This window comes from Haliotis cracherodii, unplaced genomic scaffold (assembly GCF_022045235.1).
Source record: "Haliotis cracherodii isolate W230 unplaced genomic scaffold, xgHalCrac1.p SCAF_20, whole genome shotgun sequence".
Classification (NCBI taxonomy): Eukaryota; Metazoa; Mollusca; class Gastropoda; order Lepetellida; family Haliotidae; genus Haliotis; species Haliotis cracherodii.
In genome coordinates, this window is record NW_027266276.1 from 16,814,643 (window position 1) to 16,836,113 (window position 21,471).

At 42.4% G+C, this 21,471-nt stretch overlaps 2 protein-coding genes across 2 annotated transcripts; both read right to left on the reverse strand.

Annotated features, from left to right (window-relative positions):
• Positions 1-4,367: 4,367 nt before the first annotated feature.
• On the reverse strand, positions 4,368-4,733 carry LOC139470046 (resuscitation-promoting factor RpfA-like). The gene has a single exon (XM_071252336.1). The coding sequence runs from the start codon at positions 4,731-4,733 to the stop codon at positions 4,368-4,370; it is 366 nt and encodes a 121-aa protein (XP_071108437.1).
• Positions 4,734-5,483: 750 nt separating this feature from the next.
• Positions 5,484-6,497, reverse strand: LOC139470047 (uncharacterized). The gene has a single exon (XM_071252337.1). It carries the CDS (start codon positions 6,495-6,497, stop codon positions 5,484-5,486), a length of 1,014 nt encoding a protein of 337 aa, XP_071108438.1.
• Positions 6,498-21,471: the final 14,974 nt, after the last annotated feature.

A 21,471-nucleotide genomic window follows, 5' to 3' on the forward strand; every position in this document is an offset into this window, starting at 1 on the left:
ATTATTCTGTCGATTTTTTTGGATGGGTGTTGTATTTTTGGTTTATTTAGTTTTTTTTCGAGTACTTTCCTGATTTGGCTATTTGAGTTTTGGTATATATTTTGCCATTTTTTGTGGATTTTTTGTTTAGTGACACTTTTGATTTCTGATTTTGAGCTGGGTAAGTTTAAGCTTATTTCTGGGAGTTTCAGGGATAATTTTGCTGCTTTATCTGCCTTTTCATTTCCAAAGATTCCTACGTGGGCGGGGATCCAAATGAACTCTATTTGTTTACCTACCTTAGTTAAGTTGTTTGAGCTATTGAGTATTTGATTTATTAGTTTGGGGCGGTTTTTAGTGTTTTTATTTTTGAGGGCTTGTAGTCCACTGAGGGAGTCGGTTATGATGAGGATTTTTTGGTGTTTTTTAGATTGCTGATTGTGTAGTGCTGAGGCCATGCACATTAGTTCGGCCGTGAATATGGATTGGTTGTTTGGGAGTCGGTAAGATTGTGTGTTTTTGGTTGGTTGTGCGATGTGGACTCCGAAACCTGTGTGTTTTGAGATCGGATCTGAGGATCCGTCTGTGTATATGTGACACCAATTTGGCCAATTTTCATGTATGTATGCTAGTGTGGTGGTTTTAGCGATGTTAGGATCGGTCTGTTTATTTAGTGTATCGGCTATTGTTGTGTCTATTTTTGGTATTTTAAGTTTTGGAGTGAAGATATTGGATGATTTATTGTTTTGTTTAAGATTATTTATTTTGTGTTCATTTAGGTAATTGGTTATTCTTTGGGAAATTGGAGTAAGTAGTGGATGTTTCCGGGCCAGGGCTTGGTTTCTAGGGCTAATTTTTATTAAGTTTTCGATTAGAGGGTTAGAGGGTAAGTTGTTCCCTACGTAGTTTAAGTGGCATTTCTCCTGTTAAGGCCTGGAGTGAGGTGGAGGAGGTGCCATGTTGAGTTCGTGTGATTAGTTTTAGGGCCTGATACTGGATTGATTCTAGTTTTTTAATGAGAGAGTTGTTTAAGGTGTCGTAAATGGCACTGCCATAGTCTAGTTTGAATCTAATTAGTGATATATAGAGTGAGAGGAGGGTGTTTTTAGAGGCCCCCCAGTTGGAGCCGGTTAGGCATCTTAACGTGTTTAGGTCTTTGCTGCATCTGGTTACAAGGTTTTCAATGTGAGCATCCCAGGTGAGATGTTCATCGAAGATTAATCCTAAGAATTTGGTTTGTTTTTGGAATTTGATTGGTTTGTTGTTTAGTTGGAGGTTTAGGGAGGCGGGTTGCATATTTTTGTGTTTAAATACTATTCCTGTGGTTTTTTCTGAGTTTAGGGAGAAGCCCCATTTGTCAGCCCATTTTTTGTATTTTATTTAGAGATTTCTGTAGTAAGTTTTGGGCCATTTTAATGCTTTTAGTGCGGATCCAGGGGGCTCCATCATCCGCGAATTTTGATGTGTTTACTTTGGGGGATAGTCCCTCGAATAGATCGTTAATCATAATATTGAAGGGTGTTGGGCTTAGGATGCTGCCCTGGGGAGTGCCATTTTCTAGGGGACATTGTTCCGATAGCGTTTGGTCTATGCCCACGGTGATTTTGCGGTTTGTTAGGAAACTTTGGATGTAGTTAATTATTTGACCTTTAAGACCTATTTTTTGTAGTTTTTGTGTTAGCCCGTTATGTCAAACCATGTCGAATGCTTTGGAGAAGTCTAGAAAGATGCCTGTAGTATATTGTTTGTTAAGTTGGCCTGTTTTAATGTCCTGCTCTAGTCGGGCGAGGTTATCTAAGGTTGAGCGTCCAGGAGTGAAACCGCTTTGGTCGGGGTTTATTATGTTGTTTTGTTCTAAGTAGTGTTGTAACCTGTTTTTGGCCATTGATTCCATTACTTTGCATAAGTTAGAACTTAGGGAGATTGGTCTGTATGAATTAGCCTGGTCAGCTGGTTTATTGGGTTTGGGGATTGGTATGACCAGGTCTTGTTTCCAAGGTGATGGGACCTGTCCGTTTAGATATATGAGGTTATAGAGTTTCGAAAGAGTTTGGAGTAGTTTGGGTGGAAGTTGTTTAATTATCTGGTATGAAGTAAGGTCTAAGCCTGGGGCTGTGCCCTTTTTCCTATTTTGTAGGACGTGGAGTAGTTCTTCCATTGTGAAATGGAGATTAATTTCTAGGTTATTATCTGTTGGCTCTTTGGTAAATTTTCTTTCTGATTTTAGTTGTTCCTGGAATTTTTGGTTGAAGTTGCTATTGCTACTGACGGCCGAGAAGTGATTTGCTAGGTTATTAGCTTTTTCAGTTGGGTTTGTTGAATTGTTGATTTTGGGAGTTTTTTTTATGACGTTTAATGCCCCGAATGGCGTGGATTTTGCGCCAAACTGTTCTGGCGTCTGTATGATGGTTAATTTCTTCGCTAAATTTTTTTCCAGTCTCTTGTTTTAGCTGTTTTAACTAAGCTTAGTACTTTGTGATTTAGTTCATGTGCTATCTTTAGGTGTTTGAAGTCACGTTTGGCTTTATTGAATGCGGATTTGCATTTACGCCTAGTTTGTTCTATCTCCTCGTTCCACCAAGGAACCGAGGGTTTGCCTATGCTGGTTGTTTTGAAAGGAATGGAGTTTTTAGCTGCGTTTATTATGTAGTCAGTGAGGTTTTTACAGTAGATTTCGGGGTCGTTACTTTCTAGGTCAGCTAGGTTAGCCTGGGCATTAAAGTCTCCTAGGATGATTGTAGATGTATTGCCTATTTGGAGGAGGATGTTTAAATCCTCAGGTTTGACCTGTTTTTCTACCCAGTGGTATATATTTATGGTATTAATTTTTTGGTTGTTATTTGTTATTTGGATACCGTTTGCTTCTAGGTTTGGTGTGTTTATTTTTAGTTCTTTGTAGCTTAAATCTTCCCTGACGTATATGATTAGGCCGCCTCCGGCTCTACCTGGGTTTGTTTTGGCTCGGTCAGTTCTTATTGAGTTATAGTTTGGTAGGGTGAATTTAGATCTGGTAGAGAATTTAGTTTCCTGTATACATACTATGTGTGGACCTTTGTCTCGTTTGAATTTAGCTTTTAATTCCTGGCCGTGGGAGGCTAATCCGTTGGCTTCCCACTGAAATATATTTAGTCCTTCCATTTTGGGGGATGAGAGGTTATTAGTTTGTTTTGAGTTTTAGGTTTTGTTTAATTGGTAGCTTCCCTAAGTTGGGAGAGAAATAACTCAAAGGAGAGAGTTGTGAGTTTTAATTTTTGCGCTACTGAGTGAAAAGCTTTAGTACTAGCATTTGGTGAGTTTTGCTTATGCATGTAGGCTAGGAGTAGTGTGAGGTTATTAAGAGTTTTAGTGCTAGTTAATTGAGGATTTTGGCGCCTGAAGTTTTTGTTGGTTTTAGGGGCTGAGAAAGTGATTTCATTTATTTTCTCGGTGGAAGAATACTCGTCTTCGTCGGTTAGGTTGGTTTTTATTGTTTGAGTTTTCATTGGGGAGGCTTGTGGATGTGTTTGTGGTGTGGGGGGGTTGAGTTTGTGCTTGCGTTTTGGGTGTAGCTGTGGTTTCCTCAGTGTTTGAGTTTTTTTTGTTGTGCTTGCTTGTGGGGAAGTGTTGTTGCCTTGTGGGCTGTAGAGAGTCTGGCTGAGGGTCGTTGTGTGTCTGTGGTTTTGCTGTTTGCTTTGCATGCGGGTGTTGATGTTATGGGGGAGTTGGTAGGTAGCTGTGTGAGGTGATGTGTGGAAGTGGTGGGTGCGGTTTCTATGTGGTTGCCCCAGATTGAATCCGAGAGTTTGTGTGTGGTGTTTGAGTGTGGTGTGGGGAGGAGAGGTTTGGATGTAGGTGGTGCATATTTTCTTGTTTGGATTTTGGCCGAATCTATGTTTATGTGTTTGTTGGCCTGTTGTGTTAGGGCATGTCTGTGCGGACACTGGTTTGAGAGTGTTATATGTTTTATGCATTTGCAATGGATGCACCAGGGAGAGCATGTGCCTGGGCAATCGGTTTGGGCGCATTTTTTACATTTAGTTTTTTTTTCAGCGTTCTTAAGTTTCTTGTATCCGCTGAATTGATAATGGTGGCATGTTGTCCCGTCTTAATGGTTGTATGATGTCCTGTGATTGTGATAGCATGATGTCCTGTGATGGTGATAGCATGTTGTCCTGTGATGGTGATAGCATGTTGTCCTGTGATAATGGTGGTATGATGTCCTGTGATAATGGTGGTACGATATCCTGTGATGGTGGTATGATGTCATGTGTTAATGGTGGTATGATGTCCTGTGTAAATGGTGGCATGATGTCCTGTGATGGGGGTATGATGTCCTGTGATTGTGGTGGCATGTTGTCCTGTGTTAATTGTGGTATGATGTCCTGTGTTAATCTTAGCATGATGCCCTGTTATGGTGGTGGCTTGATGTCCTGTGATGGTGGTATGATGTCTTGTGATGGTGGTGGTATGATGTCCTGTGATGCTAATGGCATGATGTCCCGTGATGGTGGTGGCATAATGTCCTGTGTTAATAGTGGCATGATGTCCTGTGATGGTGGTATCATGTCATCTGATGGTGGTGGTATGTCGTCCTGTGATGGTGGTGGCATGATGTCCTGTGATGATGGTATGTTGTCCTGTGATGGTGGTGGCATGATGTCCTGTGATGGTGGTGGTATGATGTCCTGTGATGATGGTGGTTTTATGTCCGGTGATGGTGGTGGCATGATGTCCTGTGATGGTGGTGGCATGATGTCCTGTGATGGTAATGGCATGATGTCATGTGATGGTCATGGTATGATGTCCTGTGATGATGATGGTATGATGCCCTGTGACTGTTGTGGCATGTTGTGCTGTGTTAATTGTGGTATGATGTCCTGTGTTAATCTTAGCATGATGCCCTGTTATGGTGGTGGTATGATGTCCTGTGATGGTGGTGGTATGATGTCCTGTGATGGTGGTGGTATGATGTCCTGTGATGATGGTATGCTGTCCTGTGATGGTGGTGGCATGATGTCCTGTGATGGTGGTGGTATGATGTCCTGTGATGATGGTGGTTTTATGTCCAGTGATGGTGGTGGCATGATGTCCTTTGATGATGATGGTATGATGTCCTGTGATTGTTGTGGCATGTTGTCCTGTGTTAATTGTGGTATGATGTCCTGTGTTAATCTTAGCATGATGCCCTGCTATGGTGGTGGTATGATGTCCTGTGATGGTGATGGTATGATGTCCTGTGATGGTGGTGGTATGATGTCCTGTGATTGTGGTGGCATGTTGTCCTGTATTAATCTTGGCATGATGTCCTGTGACGATGGTGGTATGATGTCCAGTGATGGTGGTGGCATGATGTCCTGTGATGGTGATCGTATGATGTCCTGTGATGGTGGTGGCATGATGTCCTGTGATGGTGGTGGCATGATGTCCTTTGATGATGATGGTATGGTGTCCTGTGATTGTGGTGGCATGTTGTCCTGTGTTAATTGTGGTATGATGTCCTGTGTTAATCTTAGCATGATGCCCTGTTATGGTTGTGGTATGATGTCCTGTGATGGTATGATGTCCTGTGATGGTGGTGGTATGATGTCCTGTGATGGTGGTGGTATGTTGTCTTGTGATGGTGGTGGCATGTTGTCCTGTGATGGTGGTGGCATGATGTCCTGTGATGGTGGTGGTATGTTGTCTTGTGATGGTGGTGGTATGATGTCCTGTATTGGTGGTGGCATGATGTCATGTGATGGTGGTGGCATGATGTTGTCCTGTGTTAATGGTTGCATGATGTCCTGTGATGGTGGTGGCATGTTGTCCTGTGTTAATGGTGGTATGATGTCCTGTGATGGTGGTATGATGTCCTGTGATTGTGGTATGATGTCCTGTGATGGTGGTGGCATGTTGTCCTGTGATGGTGGTGGCATGATATCCTGTGATGGTGGTGGCATAATGTCCTGTGATGGTGGTGGCATGATGTCCTGTGATGATGTTGGTATGTTGTCCTGTGTTAATGGTGGCATGATGTCCTGTGATGGTTGTGGCATGTTGTCCTGTGATGGTGGTGGCATGATGTCCTGTGATGGTAGTGGCATGTTGTCCTGTGATGGTGGTGGCATGATGTCCTGTGATGGTGGTGGCATGTTGTCCTGTGTGAAAGGAGGCATGATGTCCTGTGATGGTGGTGGCATGTTGTTCTGTGTTAATGGTGGTATGATGACCTGTGATGGCGGTGGCATGATGTCCTGTGATGGTTGTGGCATGTTGTCCTGTGTTAATGGAGGCATGATGTCCTGTGATGGTTGTGGCATGTTGTCCTGTGTTAATGGTGGTATGATGTCATGTGATTGTGGTGGCATGATGTCCTGTGATGGTGGTGGCATGATGTCCTGTGATGGTGGTGGCATGTTGTCCTGTGTTAATGGTGGCATGATGTCCTGTGATGGTGGTGGCATGTTGTCCTGTGTTAATGGGCGTATGATGTCCTGTGATGGGGGTGGCATGATGTCCTGTGATGGTGGTGACATGATGTCCTGTGAAGGTGGTGGCATGTTGTCCTGTGTTAATGATGGTATGATGTCCTGTGTTAATGGTGGTATGATGTCCTGTGTAAGTGGATGCATCTCCCAAGTCCAAGAACAGATGCATCGTTGATGCTAGACCTATCTCTTTTTTGTTTATAAATGACTGGCGCTAATGAGGCCACTTCTCCTTTGATTACTCGTATAACACTGTAGCGTTCGATCGCTTGCTCTCAAAGTCGTGAATACCATTTGCACTCATATCAATCCACAAGGGCCGACGAAAGTAACTGTGAAGAATGTGAGGGAAGGTGATAGTCGAACACATCAATCAGTGATGGATGCGCCAAACCAAAGGACAATTACTTCAAAAATGCCTTGAAACATTTTACTATCGTTCGTTGACCTGTACAAGTTTTGATACGCCTATTCTTTTGAATTAAGCTCAATATATGATGTTTAACTTGCAAAAATAAATATGCTGGTGTAGTGTAGTGGACGCAGAAAACCTGGGTTTGATTCTCGAATATGTGTGAAGACTATTCATGCTCGAATACTGTTAAAAGCAGCGTAATACTACACTCACTCACACCAACGAAGGTCGACATTCGTCGAAAGATCTCCATAATTGATTTCCCCCGAGTCGCGCAGCCGTGTTGTCAGGTGTAACAACGGCGGACAACGGAATATATCGACAAAAGCTCTGGCGACATGACACTACAATGAATATTTCCAAACAATGGGCGTTTAATAAAACTTGGCAGTACGAAGATACCCATGACAGTAGGAGATCTATTTTCTGCACATATTTCAGTTTGCATAATGGGACACGTCGCTGGAGGGGGTAGTTGGGGGTGAGGGTGAGGGTGGGGGTGGAGGTGGGGGTGGGGGTGTCTGTGTTTTTCTCCAAAATAGTTAAAATTTCTTTCTCACCTGTCTACTACCAGTCAGCCTTAGCTACAGGAACGGCGAGGAAAAGATGCATTCTATCTTTGCACTCTTCAAGTCACCCTGTATGTGTGTATTGAAAACAAGAAATCTTTAGCGAAAACCATGGAGAACGTTCACGTTCACGTTGATGATACGACTGCCATTCCACAGAGTGCACATTGACGAATTTAGGCAATGAGGGTCAATGACTTCTATCACAGGTGAAAACACCCATGCAAACTGTGACAGTACGGTGATACAGAAGTCAATGTATTGTTTAAGGTGGTCCACACACTGTGTGACAGTACGGTGATGCGGAAGTCAATGTATTGTTTAAGGTGGTCCACACACTGTGTGACTGTACGGTGATACAGAAGTCAATGTATTGCCGGAGGTGGTCCACACACTGTGTGACAGTACGGTGATACAGAAGTCAATGTAATGTTTAAGGTGGTCCACACACTGTGTGACAGTACGGTGATGCGGAAGTCAATATATTGTTTGGGGTGGTCCACACACTGTGTGACCGTACGGTGATGCAGAAGTTAATGTATTGTTTAAGGTGGTCCACACACTGTGAGACATTAAGGTGATACAGAAGTCAATGCATTGTTTAAGGTGGTCCACACACTGTGTGACAGTACGGTGATACAGAAGTCAATGCATTGTTTAAGGTAGTCCACACACTGTGTGACAGTACGGTGATGCGGAAGTCAATGCATTGTTTGAGGTGGTCCACACACTGTGTGACAGTACGGTGATGCAGAAGTTAATGTATTGTTTGAGGTGGTCCACACACTGTGTGACAGTACGGTGATACAGAAGTCAATGTATTGTTTGAGGTGGTCCACACACTGTGTGACAGTACGGTGATACAGAAGTCAATGTATTGTTTGAGGTGCTCCACACACTGTATGACAGTACGGTGATACAGAAGTCAATGTATTGTTTAAGGTGGTCCACACACTGTGTGACAGTACGGTGATACAGAAGTCAACATATTGTTTGAGGTGGTCCACACACTGTGTGACAGTACGGTGATACAGAAGTCAATGTATTGTTTGAGGTGGTCCACACACTGTGTGACAGTACGGTGATGCGGAAGTCAATGTATTGTTTGAGGCTGTCCACACACTGTGTGACAGTACGGTGATACAGAAGTCAATGTATTGTTTAAGGTGGTCCACACACTGTATGACAGTACGGTGATACAGAAGTCAATGTATTGTTTGAGGTGGTCCACACACTGTGTGACATTGCGGTGATGCGGAAGTCAATGTATTGTTTGAGGTGGTCCCCACACTCAGTCAATGTACATCTTGCTTGTTTTGAATGTCTGCATTCATGACTCCTGCCACACACACTGGCACATGTATAATGTTTATCAGGTTGCCCAGTGCAACGACCACAACAATAATGGCCGATGCTACTACACCGTGGTCACAGTACATGTTTGAACAGCTACGTTCCTGCATGAATATGGTTGTCTGTTCTCGTACATTACCAACTAGACTATCTTTGTCTGCGGAACACAAACCTGAACTAAATATGAAGCGTGTACACACGAGTTATTATTTGGAAGTCTTAATTAGCAGCTTTCCAATTATCAGTATTGATGTTCGTGGTGCACATTACAATGTTTCAACGTGGGAAACATATGACCTACTTCTAGCTCGACGTTGAATTGTTCAGTCTTCTCCAGCATGAGTTTGTGTTGATATTACTAGCGAGCCATGAAGCGTATGTGTTGGTGCCAGTCCTGTTCATGTATAGCTACATTTGTATATCTGTGTTACACTCACAAACTGCCACACATATAATAGGATCAACGTTACATTTAGTATATTGCATTTCCAAAATGTTGTTAGCTTCCTTTGCCTCGTAAATACAGCTTACAGTAAAAATGAAAAGAACATATAACACCTTTTTCGTAATTTTCGCTAAAGGACAGTCAAACGATTTCTTTGTACAATGCAAACGATACAAACGTAGCGGCTGATAAGAGACAATGATTGAATAATCCGCAATATATTATTTGTTCTTGTTCAATCTATTGTACGTATTGAAGTCATTTTAAAGCTTCAAGGAGTTAAAATGTTGTGGTATTATGAATGAATTTAGAATATGAATATTGAAAAACAGTCACCACATGGGATGTACATGTATAACTTGTCTTCCAACAGCACGTTTGTGCCGAGGCCCGGCGGTCATAAAACTAATCGGTCCCATAAAAGGAGCAATTAGTTTCTCAGATATTCCGCTGTACTTGCTATGGTTCACTCCCAATTATCGGTGTCTAGCCGGGAGAGCCACATTTCAGAAATGGCTATTGCCGGTAAAGCCACATTTTCAGCTGAGTGCATTTCGTCTATTCTAGCGGGTAATTAATTAATCCGATTACCGATACCTTTATATGAGTGTCCCACATTTAAATTACTAAGCGCGGTACTCCCAGACTGAGGGAGGCGACCAGTTCCTACACCGTGTTAGTGACGACATCATCATCTTCACTACAGACAAGAACATTGAACATTTGTGTACTGCAGACATTGTATTTTGTGATGGTACATTTTATGCCTGTCCCAAGTTGTTTGATCAGATTTATTGTTTACATGCTGAGGTGTTTGGCTATATGTTTCCATTAGTTTACTGTTTGTTGTCCAATCGAACAAAAGTTATGTCAACATGTTTCAGTACCTGTGAGATTTTGCTAGTAGAGGAGGTCTAGAGTTTGCCCCACTTACAATTCAGTTGGACTTTGAACGTGCAGCTCACAATGCCGTGACTGAGGTATTTCCTGGGACATTAGTTAGAGGATGTTTCTTTCACTTCACCCAATGTATCTGGAGGAGGGTGCAGAAAGAAGGTCTGGTGTTGGACTATAAGGAAGATGAGGAGGTGAAGAAGCTGGTGACAAGAGTGATCAGAACCTTCACGAAGAAAGAAGTACAAGGCAATCGATGCACGTATTGCGTCCCTCAAGATCCAGCTCCTGAACCCACACCTGAGTGAGATGGAATATGCTGACCACGTGGGCGACCTCCTTCATCTGCATTATGATATTTATATGCTATTCATATTCATCAATGTAAAGTTTTGATGAATATGTTATGCTTGTTGAATAGAAAATGAGAAAACAAGACTTGTTTTGTTATATACGGTAACCTGTTAGAATCACAAAGCATGTTTTGACAGCATAGCCGCGAGAGCCACATTATACAATCACGCAACCATAACCATTGCCGCGAGAGCCACATCAATTTGGGCTATCTATTTTCGAAATGTGGCTTTGCCGGCCTGTAACCCAATTATCAGACGACCTAATCGTCAGACACACCAGTCAAGTGTGACCAGTGTACCTGCCTGGTCTAACCTACAAATTACTGAGCTGTTCCATACTGTCATACTGTGGGCAGAATAAGCAACTCCAACTGGTTGAGTGATACAGATTAACCAGATTATGATTGTGTTTGTAAGTTGCGTTTGATCTGTGTCGGGTTGCGGGTGTTTAATTATGCAAGACCTTTTAACCGTTGAGTTTGTTTTGCATTATACATTGTTAGGAGAATAATAACACGTTATACCGATTAAACATCTCCCTAACCTGAGTATAATCTTACATGTACTCTAAGTACCTTACCATATTACTTTGAAAAAGCAGACTCACTGGCGAAGCTAGCTCTAGACAAAGCTGATATACAGCCTATTCCCTTTAGTAAACTAGAGATAAAAAGCAAAATCAAAGCCTCCATAGCAGAAAGACGGCAAGCCGAATGGGACGCAAGTAAGATCGGCAGATGGCTATACAAAATTCAACCCAAGGTCCAACAAAAGCCAAACTCATACTCAAATGAAAGGAAAATTGAAATTGCTATCTCACGCCTCAGACTTGGTCACAGAAAGCACTATGACAAGAGTGTTCATCTTGCAATCAGGCTGAAACCATTGACCACGTGTTACTAGAATGTCAAGACCATGCCCCAGCCCGGGCTAGGTTAAAACAAGAATTGCAGTTAGATCCGCTATCTGTCATAGATCTCCTAAAGCCAAGAGATGCAATAGCGAAGGCCAAACTAACTCTATTTCTGAGAGATGGACAGCTGCTCGAACGTATATAAACAGAGCAGCCAAGGATAAAAATGAAATCATATCAATATAAGAAAACAGAAATCATATCAATTCAAAAACAGAAATTATGTGAACACCGAACTCACAATAGATATGTGAACCCTTCTCACACACAGGAGTCCCACAGGGGCAGGTCGTCCGAAATTGCCTAGGCAGAAGGCGACCTCTTAAACACCTAATGCAACAACACCAACTTTGAGGAGACATTGAGTATCCTTGTTGAGTTGGCATTGTATGCTGTCGGAATGACGATACACAATTCCCTGCATCTATGGACCCGTGAAGATCCGGGGTAGAACAGATCTTCAGCAACACATCCTTGGCGTAAAAGGGCGACTGCGCTTGTCGTAAGAGGCGACTACTGGGATCGGGTGGTCAGGCTCGCTGACTTGTTTGATGCAAGTCATCGTATCCCAATTGCGTGGATCGATGCTCATGATGTCAGTCACTGGATTGTCTGGTCCAGCCTCGATTATTTACAGACCGCCTTCATATAGCTGCAATGTTGTTGATTGCGGCGTTAAACAACTAACAAACAAACAAAACTTTGAGAAATTCACAACAATCACTATGACGAGTTGTGTCTATCTTGCAATCAACCTGAATCCAGTTCCTGGAATGTCAAGCCCGGGCTTGGATAAAACAAGAATTGCAGTTAGATCCGGCTATCTGTTGTAGATCTCCTTGTAGCCAAGAGATGCAATAGCGAGGCCGAACTTTATCAATTTACATATAATTATAAACAGAGCAGCCAAAGAAAAGAAAGAAATCATATCATGTACGAAAATAGAAATCATATCAACACAAAAAGAGGAAGTGTATGAATACTAAAACTTGCAATAGATATGTGTACCCTACGCACACACATGAGTCCCATTCGACAGTCCACAACACACTAAATACGGTCAAACAAGTTGGGTACTGCTTGTGTTCAGGCAAGTTGTTTAGTACTATAATTTTGTATTAAAATCTATTTAATTTTGTTTTCACCATTTTCCCTATACCCAATTTCCCTATGTTGGTTTTATGGTCTATGCGGTCTTAAAATTGATTTTATTAGTCTTCATTTGTGATTTTCACAAAGAGGGCCGTTAGCTGATATAAGGAATGTAAAATCGCCTCCAAACATTAAACGATGATACACATCACGATCAGGACAAATACAAGAATCGTTCTCGTTGAATACATCAAGGCACCAATTCATCTTTCGTAAACTTTTTGTGTCTTTGTGCTTAATATATCCACATATTGACGAAATTATGTAATACATGTAAGCAATATATATATATATATATATATATATATATATATATATATATATATATATACAGATTTGTATACACTTTCCTTATATCATTTTGCAACTCTGAGTTTCACGCACCCATGGTATTGCGTACGATCATCAGGCATGATGAAACATGGTTTTTAGTTTGACCCTTTCTTTTTTGCTCGGCTTGGGGGTTTACCATGGCGACAGGTGGAAATGAGCTCGCTTCTTTTGTTCAGCTTGTTAGATGTTAGCATGAGAATCTCGAGCTTCTCTTCCATGTATAGATTGCAAATCCCTGAGTCTCTTTTGTTGGTGTTTGATTTCTTGATTATGTCCCATTTGATTTTGTAATTGGTTTTGTTTCTTTTTAACTTCCAGATGTGTTTGGAGAGTTCTGTCTCTTTTTCATATTTCTCAATTCTGGGGGTTATACCTTGTCTTGAAGGGACCGCTTGCTAACCCAATGTAGGTTACATCATTGGTATCTGTTGTAACCGTGGCCTTATAGACTACGTCACGAGTGAGGCATTTACCGTTCATTGGGCAATTGGCTTTTTGTCTGCAGTTACAGTCCTTTGATTTGGTTGATTGGTTGGCTGACTTCATCACCTTGCTGTTATGTGCCTTGATTATTTGATGGATGTTCTTCATGCAACTGTAGCTGACTTTAACTGATGATCTGTTGAATATTTTATTGAGTTTGCTGTCCTTTGGAAAATGTTTGTTGATAAGTTCCAGGAAGTGCTTGCCTACATTTCTTTTCACATTCTTGCTGAAGGGGGTGTGGGGGTGTGGGGGGGGGGGGTGTACCAAATGATTTTCCGTTTTCTTTGCTTTTTCTGTTCATATAATTTCGGACTTTGCGTTGTGTTCTACTGTGATCAGTCACGTACAGTGTACTCTCTCGAGGTTCTATGGTTGGTCAGGTTCTCAACTTTGCCAAAACAACAGTTATGTTACACTGGAAGTGTTCATTGCAGAATGACTTCTTTCTGTGCCGTTTGGCATACACGTACACAATGATGCCTGATGTATAACGGATTCATTACACATGATGACTGATGTACATGTGGTTGTTTTGGCTGTTTGAGACAAGTTCAGTTTTGTGTTCCGATGTGGGAAATATGGCAATGTGTATACAACCTGACTAAGAAACATATATACCGATGCAGAAAAATAGGGGAACACGAAAGAAGTTGATGAAGAAACGTATATACTGATGGTAGGAAGTATAGGAACGGGTATTATAAGTTGGCGAGGAAACATACTGATGGCAAGAAATTGTGAAATGGGTATGATAAGGTGACGAAGAAACATATACTTATGGTAGGAAATTGGGGAACGGGTATGATAAGTTGAAGAAGAAACATATACTGATGGTAGGAAATAGGGGAACAGGTATGATAAGTTGAAGAAGAAACATATACTGATGGTAGGAAATAGGTAAACGGGTATAATAAGTTGAATAAGAAACATATACTGATGGTAGGAAATAGGAGAACGGGTATAATAGTGAGTGAGTGAGTTGGGTTAAACGCCGCTTTTAATAGTATTCCAGTTATATCACGGCGTGTCAGCTTAATGTGGGAGGAAAGCCCGAAGTGATCCAGGTCTCAGACGTTTACCACTTCGGTGAAACCCACGAGCACGGGTATGGTGCTGACAAACCTAGAAACATAATCGGGGCGAACCGGGATTCGAACCCACAATCATAGGTTTCTGGCGTGCCCAAGGGACGCAACTCTGCACAGCGAATCGCGGCGCCTTAGACGACTGGGCCACCCGTGCCCCCGGAACGGGTATAATAAGTTGAATAAGAAACATATACCGATGGTAGGAAATTGGGGAACGGGTATAATAAGTTGGCAAAGAAACATATACTGATGGTAGGAAATAGGGGAACGGGTATGATAAGGCGAAGAAGAAACATATACTGATGGTAGGAAATAGGGGAACAGGTATAATAAGTTGAATAAGAAACATATACTGATGGTAGGAAATAGGGGAACGGGTATGATAAATTGACGAGGAAACATATACTGATGGTAGGAAACTGGGGAACGGATGTAATAAGTTGACGAAGAAACATATACAGATGGTAGGAAACTGGGGAATGGGTATGATAAATTGACGAAGAAACATATACTGATGGTAGGAAATTGGGGAACGGGTATGATAACTTGACGAATAATCATATTACTATAGTGATCGTAGGAAATGGGGATTGGGACTCTTAAGATAAGTTAATGGATTCAAAGAAACGTATACTGATTGTGGGAAATAGGGGAACTGGTATAACACTTGTACAACGTAACAGAATGTCATAATAATGGTGAGACACAAGGGAGCGAGTATTAAAGTTTGATCAGGAAATATAAACTGACGTCCAAAAGAAACTTTACCAGAGTTTGAAATCACTCTTGCTCAAAAACAACAAAACATACATGCATGAAGTAAAGTGTATTGAGAAGATCAATATATCAACATAATCAACACTGAAAATGACAATCATTCCGCAACCGAGGATGACGTCAGAGCCCCCCAAAGTTGGGTGTGGTACAAAACTCGAGCTTTCAGAATCATGGACAATAGGCAAAGTACATAAACAATCGCTCACGTTGAATAACAAGTCATTAATAGCGTGTGTGACCACCAAATGCCTCAATACACGCAAAAACTCTTCGACGAACAGAAAAAGTCAGTCGTCTCATGAGGTCACGTGGGATTTGAGGCCATTCTTCTTGGAGGGCCAAGATCAGTTCTTGCCGGTTGGCTGGAGAGTGTGGTCGTTGTCGAACACGAGGATCCATCAAGTCCCAGAGGTGTTCTATGGGGGACATGTCGGATGAGCGTGCAGGCCACGGCAGACCGATGACGTTTGCTGTATGGGCTCTAGCGTTGTCGTGCTAATAAATGACACCACGTGGCTGCTGTTGGAGGAATAGTAGGACAACTGGACGAATAATGTTATCCATGTAACGCTGAGCTGTCAAGTTTCCGTCAACGATGACCAGCGGTGTCCTCTCCTGCCCACAGATCCCTCCCCACACCATGACACTCCCTCCACCATATGGTACGACGTCCTGCACGCAACACGCCGCCGTTCGTTCACCCCTTCGGCGGTAAACACGTTGTCTTCCACCAGCCCTAAACATACAGAATCGACTTTCGTCAGTGAAGACAACCCTCTGCCAGTCACGTCGTTGCCAACGTCGTACAGTCCGGGCCCATCTCAATCGCAGACGACGATGCTGCGCTGTCAATAGCTGTCCTCTGTATGGTCTAAAATCCCTGATTCCATGAGCCCTGAGTCTAATGGCCACTGTCTGTCGACTAACCCTGTGATCTAAGGCATTTGTCGCCGATGACGTCACTGTCAGGAAGCGATTTCGGAGGTGCAAGGTACGCAAGTACCGGTCATCATGGGGCGTGGTCACCCTGAGTCTGCCTGTTCTTGGCCTGTCAGCGGTTCGCCCTGTCTGTCTGTAACGTTGCATCAAGTTGGCAACGGCAACACGGGAGCAACCGAAGGTTCATGCAATATGGGCGTGGGTGGCTCCCATCTGTACCATACCCAAGGGTCGTTCACGCTGTTCGACTGTGAGTCGTGGCATTTCTTTGTGTTTTTTTTATCACTGTGGATAATCATATATATACTTTTATTCCTCCATAGGAAAGTTACAAGGTATACTATTAAAGATAATTACATGAAAATAATTACATTGTCAGAGAATACCGCCATATACCACTGTGGTAACCGATTCTGACGTGCCGTTGCAATCGTTTTATACCCTTACCCGCACGTGCATATGCAGCTGTCCGTGGTGCACGTGTTTTTCACTTTTTCGCGTGTTATCTCGCAAACATGTAACAGACGATTAACATTTTCTGCATACACTATTGTTGTATTTAGGTTATGTGTTTTAGATAGACTTCATCGACAAAAAATTATACTTTGTCTGAAATTTATATTTTCAGTTGGTAAAGTTTCTTTTGGACGTCAGTTTATGTCGATGATACGAAAATAAGGGAACGGGTATTTGGCGATTGAACAAATACTAATGGTGAACAATATGGGAACGGATAGTTGTCATTTTACGAACGAACGCCGACATTAGTACACGATTAAGTCTTGGGTTTTGTTTCGAGATTAAATATTGTTTCAGCTACAGTTTTTAAAAAGAAAAAAAACCCAACATCTTTCAACAAAGTATTTTTGTGGCTGGTAATTTCCTTTTCTTTATCAGCCTAAAGCATATTAATTATTTTTTTTCAAATTTTCGGGGACAATAGGTTTTTTTCGATAAAATCTCAGGCACCCCCCTCCCCAACCCGACACCCCAGAATAACAAATAGTTTATGTTTTTCGATAACTCGATAGTCGTGGAGTGTTCAGCTGATCTTTTTCTTGGGTAACACTTAATGCACAAGTTCACACACTGTGCGCTGAAATGCCGAGACGGCTGGAGCGTTGCCGTGTTGGTGGAGAGTGGGGGTGCGTTGTCTTGGTGATTGTGGAATTAAAGGTATAGGTTAGTACCAGGGATATTTTACTTCATTCATTACACATATGCACCTAGACAACCAACTTTACACGAAGCATGAATTGTCCATTCAATTATTACTAAAGTTCAAAGTGTGGGTTTTACTAACTTTGGTTAAGCATAGTTGCGTCGAATTATGAACTGCACCAATGAAATGCCATTTAACTGGCTCCTATAGTGTCAACGTAGCCTATATTATTAGTATAATTTATTGAACTATCAGTACTACTGTACATGGAGGACATTGCCGGAGGTTTTTGCATACTTTTCGTACACCCATCTTTAAAACCTCTTTCTGTAAGCATGTGTGAAAGGAATTACAACAGCGATGCATGGCAGTGATTGAAGTAAGGATCAAAGGTAAAAGAGGGCGGTGGAATAGCCTACTGGTTAAAGCGTTCGCTCGTCACGCCGAACACCCGAGTTCGATTCCCCACATGGGCAGAATTTGTGAAGCTCATTTCTGGTGTCCCGCGATATTGCTGGAATATTGGCTTAAAAACAAGACTCACTCAATCAGTCAACTAACTGTACCTCTAAGATTATTAGATTAAGATTAACAAGACTTTTCGCGAAGGAATGAGACCAGGCAACACAGTAAGAGGTATTATAAACCCACAGGCTGTGAAGCGGTTATTTATCGATATTTCTTGCTGATTGCTTGAAATGTTCTCTAGCGCTGGAGGGTTTCATTGCACTCTCATTCTACTGCTAGATGGACAGATGAATATTCCGAACAATTTTACCAGTCTGTGGATGCACCACGTCGAGTCATATATCCATGGGCCGTACGTATCACATTCAAATAGAAAATGCCTCCATTCTGGAGTAGAGCCTCACATGGAAGCCAAAGACCAGAGCAGGCCGAGGACTGCTACTTGCAACTGCAGGCGTTGCTCAACCTTGCGCACACTTGAAACTAACAGACTTCTTCTCCAAGGAGAAATTGATTGCCTACATGCAATGCGTGCTATTTCATTTGAGTACGGAAGGATTAGAGCTATGGGGACAGCATGAGAATAATGTTGTTGAAGGCGTCAGACATGAAGGTTGGAAAACTTACAGGTATAAACTTGTAAGGTTTGCTACTAATGTAGATTAACATGCATCACAAGAACAGAAAAGACAACGCTATCCTGATATAATACTCCAAGGCTTTATGGCGACGACTCACTCAATGGATATCGCTGCAAACAACAACCAAAAAACTATGGAGAAAATGTTTGGGTGATTCAGGGGATTCAATAAAGGCAGAATAATGTATAACCGCTGTGTTAGACGTGGTAGTTACCAGGATACACGCCATGTTGTATCGACCCTTCTCTTGACCGCGACATGCCGTGGAACAGACACATCACACGTCGAGTCGCCTTCATCAACTATTTATCCTGCAGCCTGCAGGCATTGATTCGCACTGCCTGTCTCAAACTACTAGCAACCTGGAACATCATTCTTCTTTAATAAAGTGCTCCTCGGGACAATACTTTAGCTGACATTGTTTTATGAAGCTACCCAACAAACAATCTGTCAGTGTGTCAAAGGGTTCATTCGAAAGAAGGGGGCACGGGTGGTCCAGTTGTCTAAGGCGCCGCGATTCGCTGTGCAGAGTCGCGTCCCTTGGGCACGCCAGAAACCTATGATTGTGGGTTCGAATCCCAGTTCGCCCCGATTATGTTTCTAGGTTTGTCAGTATCATACCTGTGCTCGTGGGTTTCACCGAAGTGGTAAACGTCTGAGACCTGGATCACTTCGGGCTTTCCTCCCACATTAAGCTGACACGCCGTGATATAACTGGAATAATGTTAAAAGCGGCGTTAAACCCAAGTCACTCACTCACTCACTCATTCGCAAGAAGCTGACTAAACCATCCTATGATCATAAGAAATCATTGCAAGAGAGCATATCGACGCTCTCGGGAATTTTCATCCTTTGAAATATAGCATATATTTCTAACTTTACACATGCTAATACAATTAAAACATTCCTCACATCGGATACGAATACTGGCTTACTTTATCGTGTTGTGGAAGATATTGCGTAAAACCATAGCAGTGGTGGTAGTGGTAGTAGTGGTAGTAGAGGTAGTAGTGGTAGTAGTTGTAGTAGAAGTAGTTGTCGTAGTTCTAGACATTAAACAGTAACAATATTTGTAGTAGTGGTGGTGGTAGTGGTAGTAGTGGTGGTAGTAGAAGTAGGTGTCGCAGTTCTAGACATTAAATAGTAGCAATATTTGTAGTAATAGTAGAAGTAGTGTTAGTAGTAATGGTAGTAGTGGCAATAGTGGTAGTATTGGTAGTGGTGGTAGTAGTAGTAGTAGTAGTGGTAGTAGTAATGGTAGTAGTGATAGTAGTAGCAGTGGTAGTAGTGGTAGTGGTGGAAGTAGTGGTAGCAGAAGTAGTAGTCGTAGCTCCAGACATTAAATAGTAGCAATATTTGTAGTAGTAGTAGTAGTAGTGATAGTAGTAGTAGTAGTAGCAGTAGTAGTAGTAGTAGTAGTAGTAGTGGTAGTAATAGTAGTAGTGGTAGTCGAAGTAGTTGTCATAGTTTTAGACATTAAATAGTAGCAATATTTGTAGTAGTAGAAGTAGTGTTAGTAGAGTTAGTAGTGGTAGTAGTGGCAGTAGTAGCAGTGGTAGCAGTGGTAGTCGTGGTAGCCGTGGTAGTAGAAGTAGGAGTCGTAGTGTTAGACATTACATAGCAATATTTGTCGTAGTATTAGTAGTAGTTGTAGTAGACGTAGTAGTCGTAGTTCTAGACATTAAATAGTAGCAATATGTGTAGTACTGTAGTATTAGTAATGGTATCAGTGGTATTGGTGGTATTAGTATTAGTATTAGCATTAGCAGTAGTAGTAACAGATGCGGTTATAGTGGTAGTACGTAGTGGTAGCAGTGGTAGTACATAGTAAATACTTCGCAGCGACCCTACACAGTACATCCTTCACAGGGAACCTACATAGTACATCCTTCACAGCGACCCTACATAGTACATCCTTCACAGGGACCCTACATAGTACATCCTTCACAGCGACCCTACATAGTACATCCTTCACAGGGACCCTACATAGTACATCCTTCACAGCGACCCTACATAGTACATCCTTCACAGCGACCCTACATAATACATCCTTCACAGGGGCCCTACAAAGTACATCCTTCACAGGGACCCTACATAGTACATCCTTCACAGGGACCCTACACAGTACATCCTTCACAGCGACCCTACATAGTACATCCTTCACAGGGACCCTACATAGTACATCTTTCACAGCGACCCTACATAGTACATCCTTCACAGCGACCCTACACAGAACATCCTTCACAGGGACCCTACATAATACATCCTTCACAGGGAACCTACACAGTACATAATCTACTGCCATCCTACATTGTACATCCTTCACAGCGACCCTACACAGTACATCCTTCACAGCGACCCTACACAGTACATCCTTCACAGGGACCCTACACAGTACATCATCTACTGCCACCCTACACAGTACATCCTTCACAGCGACCCTACACAGTACATCCTTCACAGCGACCCTACACAGTACATCCTTCACAGGGACCCTACATAATACATCCTTCGCAGGGACCCTACATAATGCATCCTTCACAGCGACCCTACACATAATATCCTTCACAGCGACCCTACATAATACATCCTTCACAGCGACCCTACACAGTCCATCCTTCACAGGGACCCTACACAGTACATCCTTCACAGGGAACCTACAAAATACACCCTTCACAGCGACCCTACACAGTACATCCTTCACAGCGATCCTACACAGTACATCCTTCACAGCGACCCTACACAGTACATCCTTCACAGGGACCCTACATAGTACATCCTTCACAGGGACCCTACATAATACATCCTTCACAGCGACCCTACATAATACATCCTTCACAGGGACCCTACACAGTCCATCCTTCACAGGGACCCTACACAGTACATCCTTCACAGGGAACCTACATAATACATCCTTCACAGCGACCCTACACAGTACATCCTTCACAGCGATCCTACACAGTACATCCTTCACAGGGACCCTACACAGTACATCCTTCATAGGGACCCTACACAGTACATCCTTCACAGGGACCCTACATAATACATCCTTCAC

Bases quoted from the DNA above. Each gene is read 5' to 3' on its own strand.
- LOC139470047 (XM_071252337.1), bottom strand. From the start codon at position 6,497: ATGCCACCACCTTCACAGGACATCATGTCACCACCATCACAGGACATC.
- LOC139470046 (XM_071252336.1), bottom strand. From the start codon at position 4,733: ATGCCATTACCATCACAGGACATCATGCCACCACCATCACAGGACATC.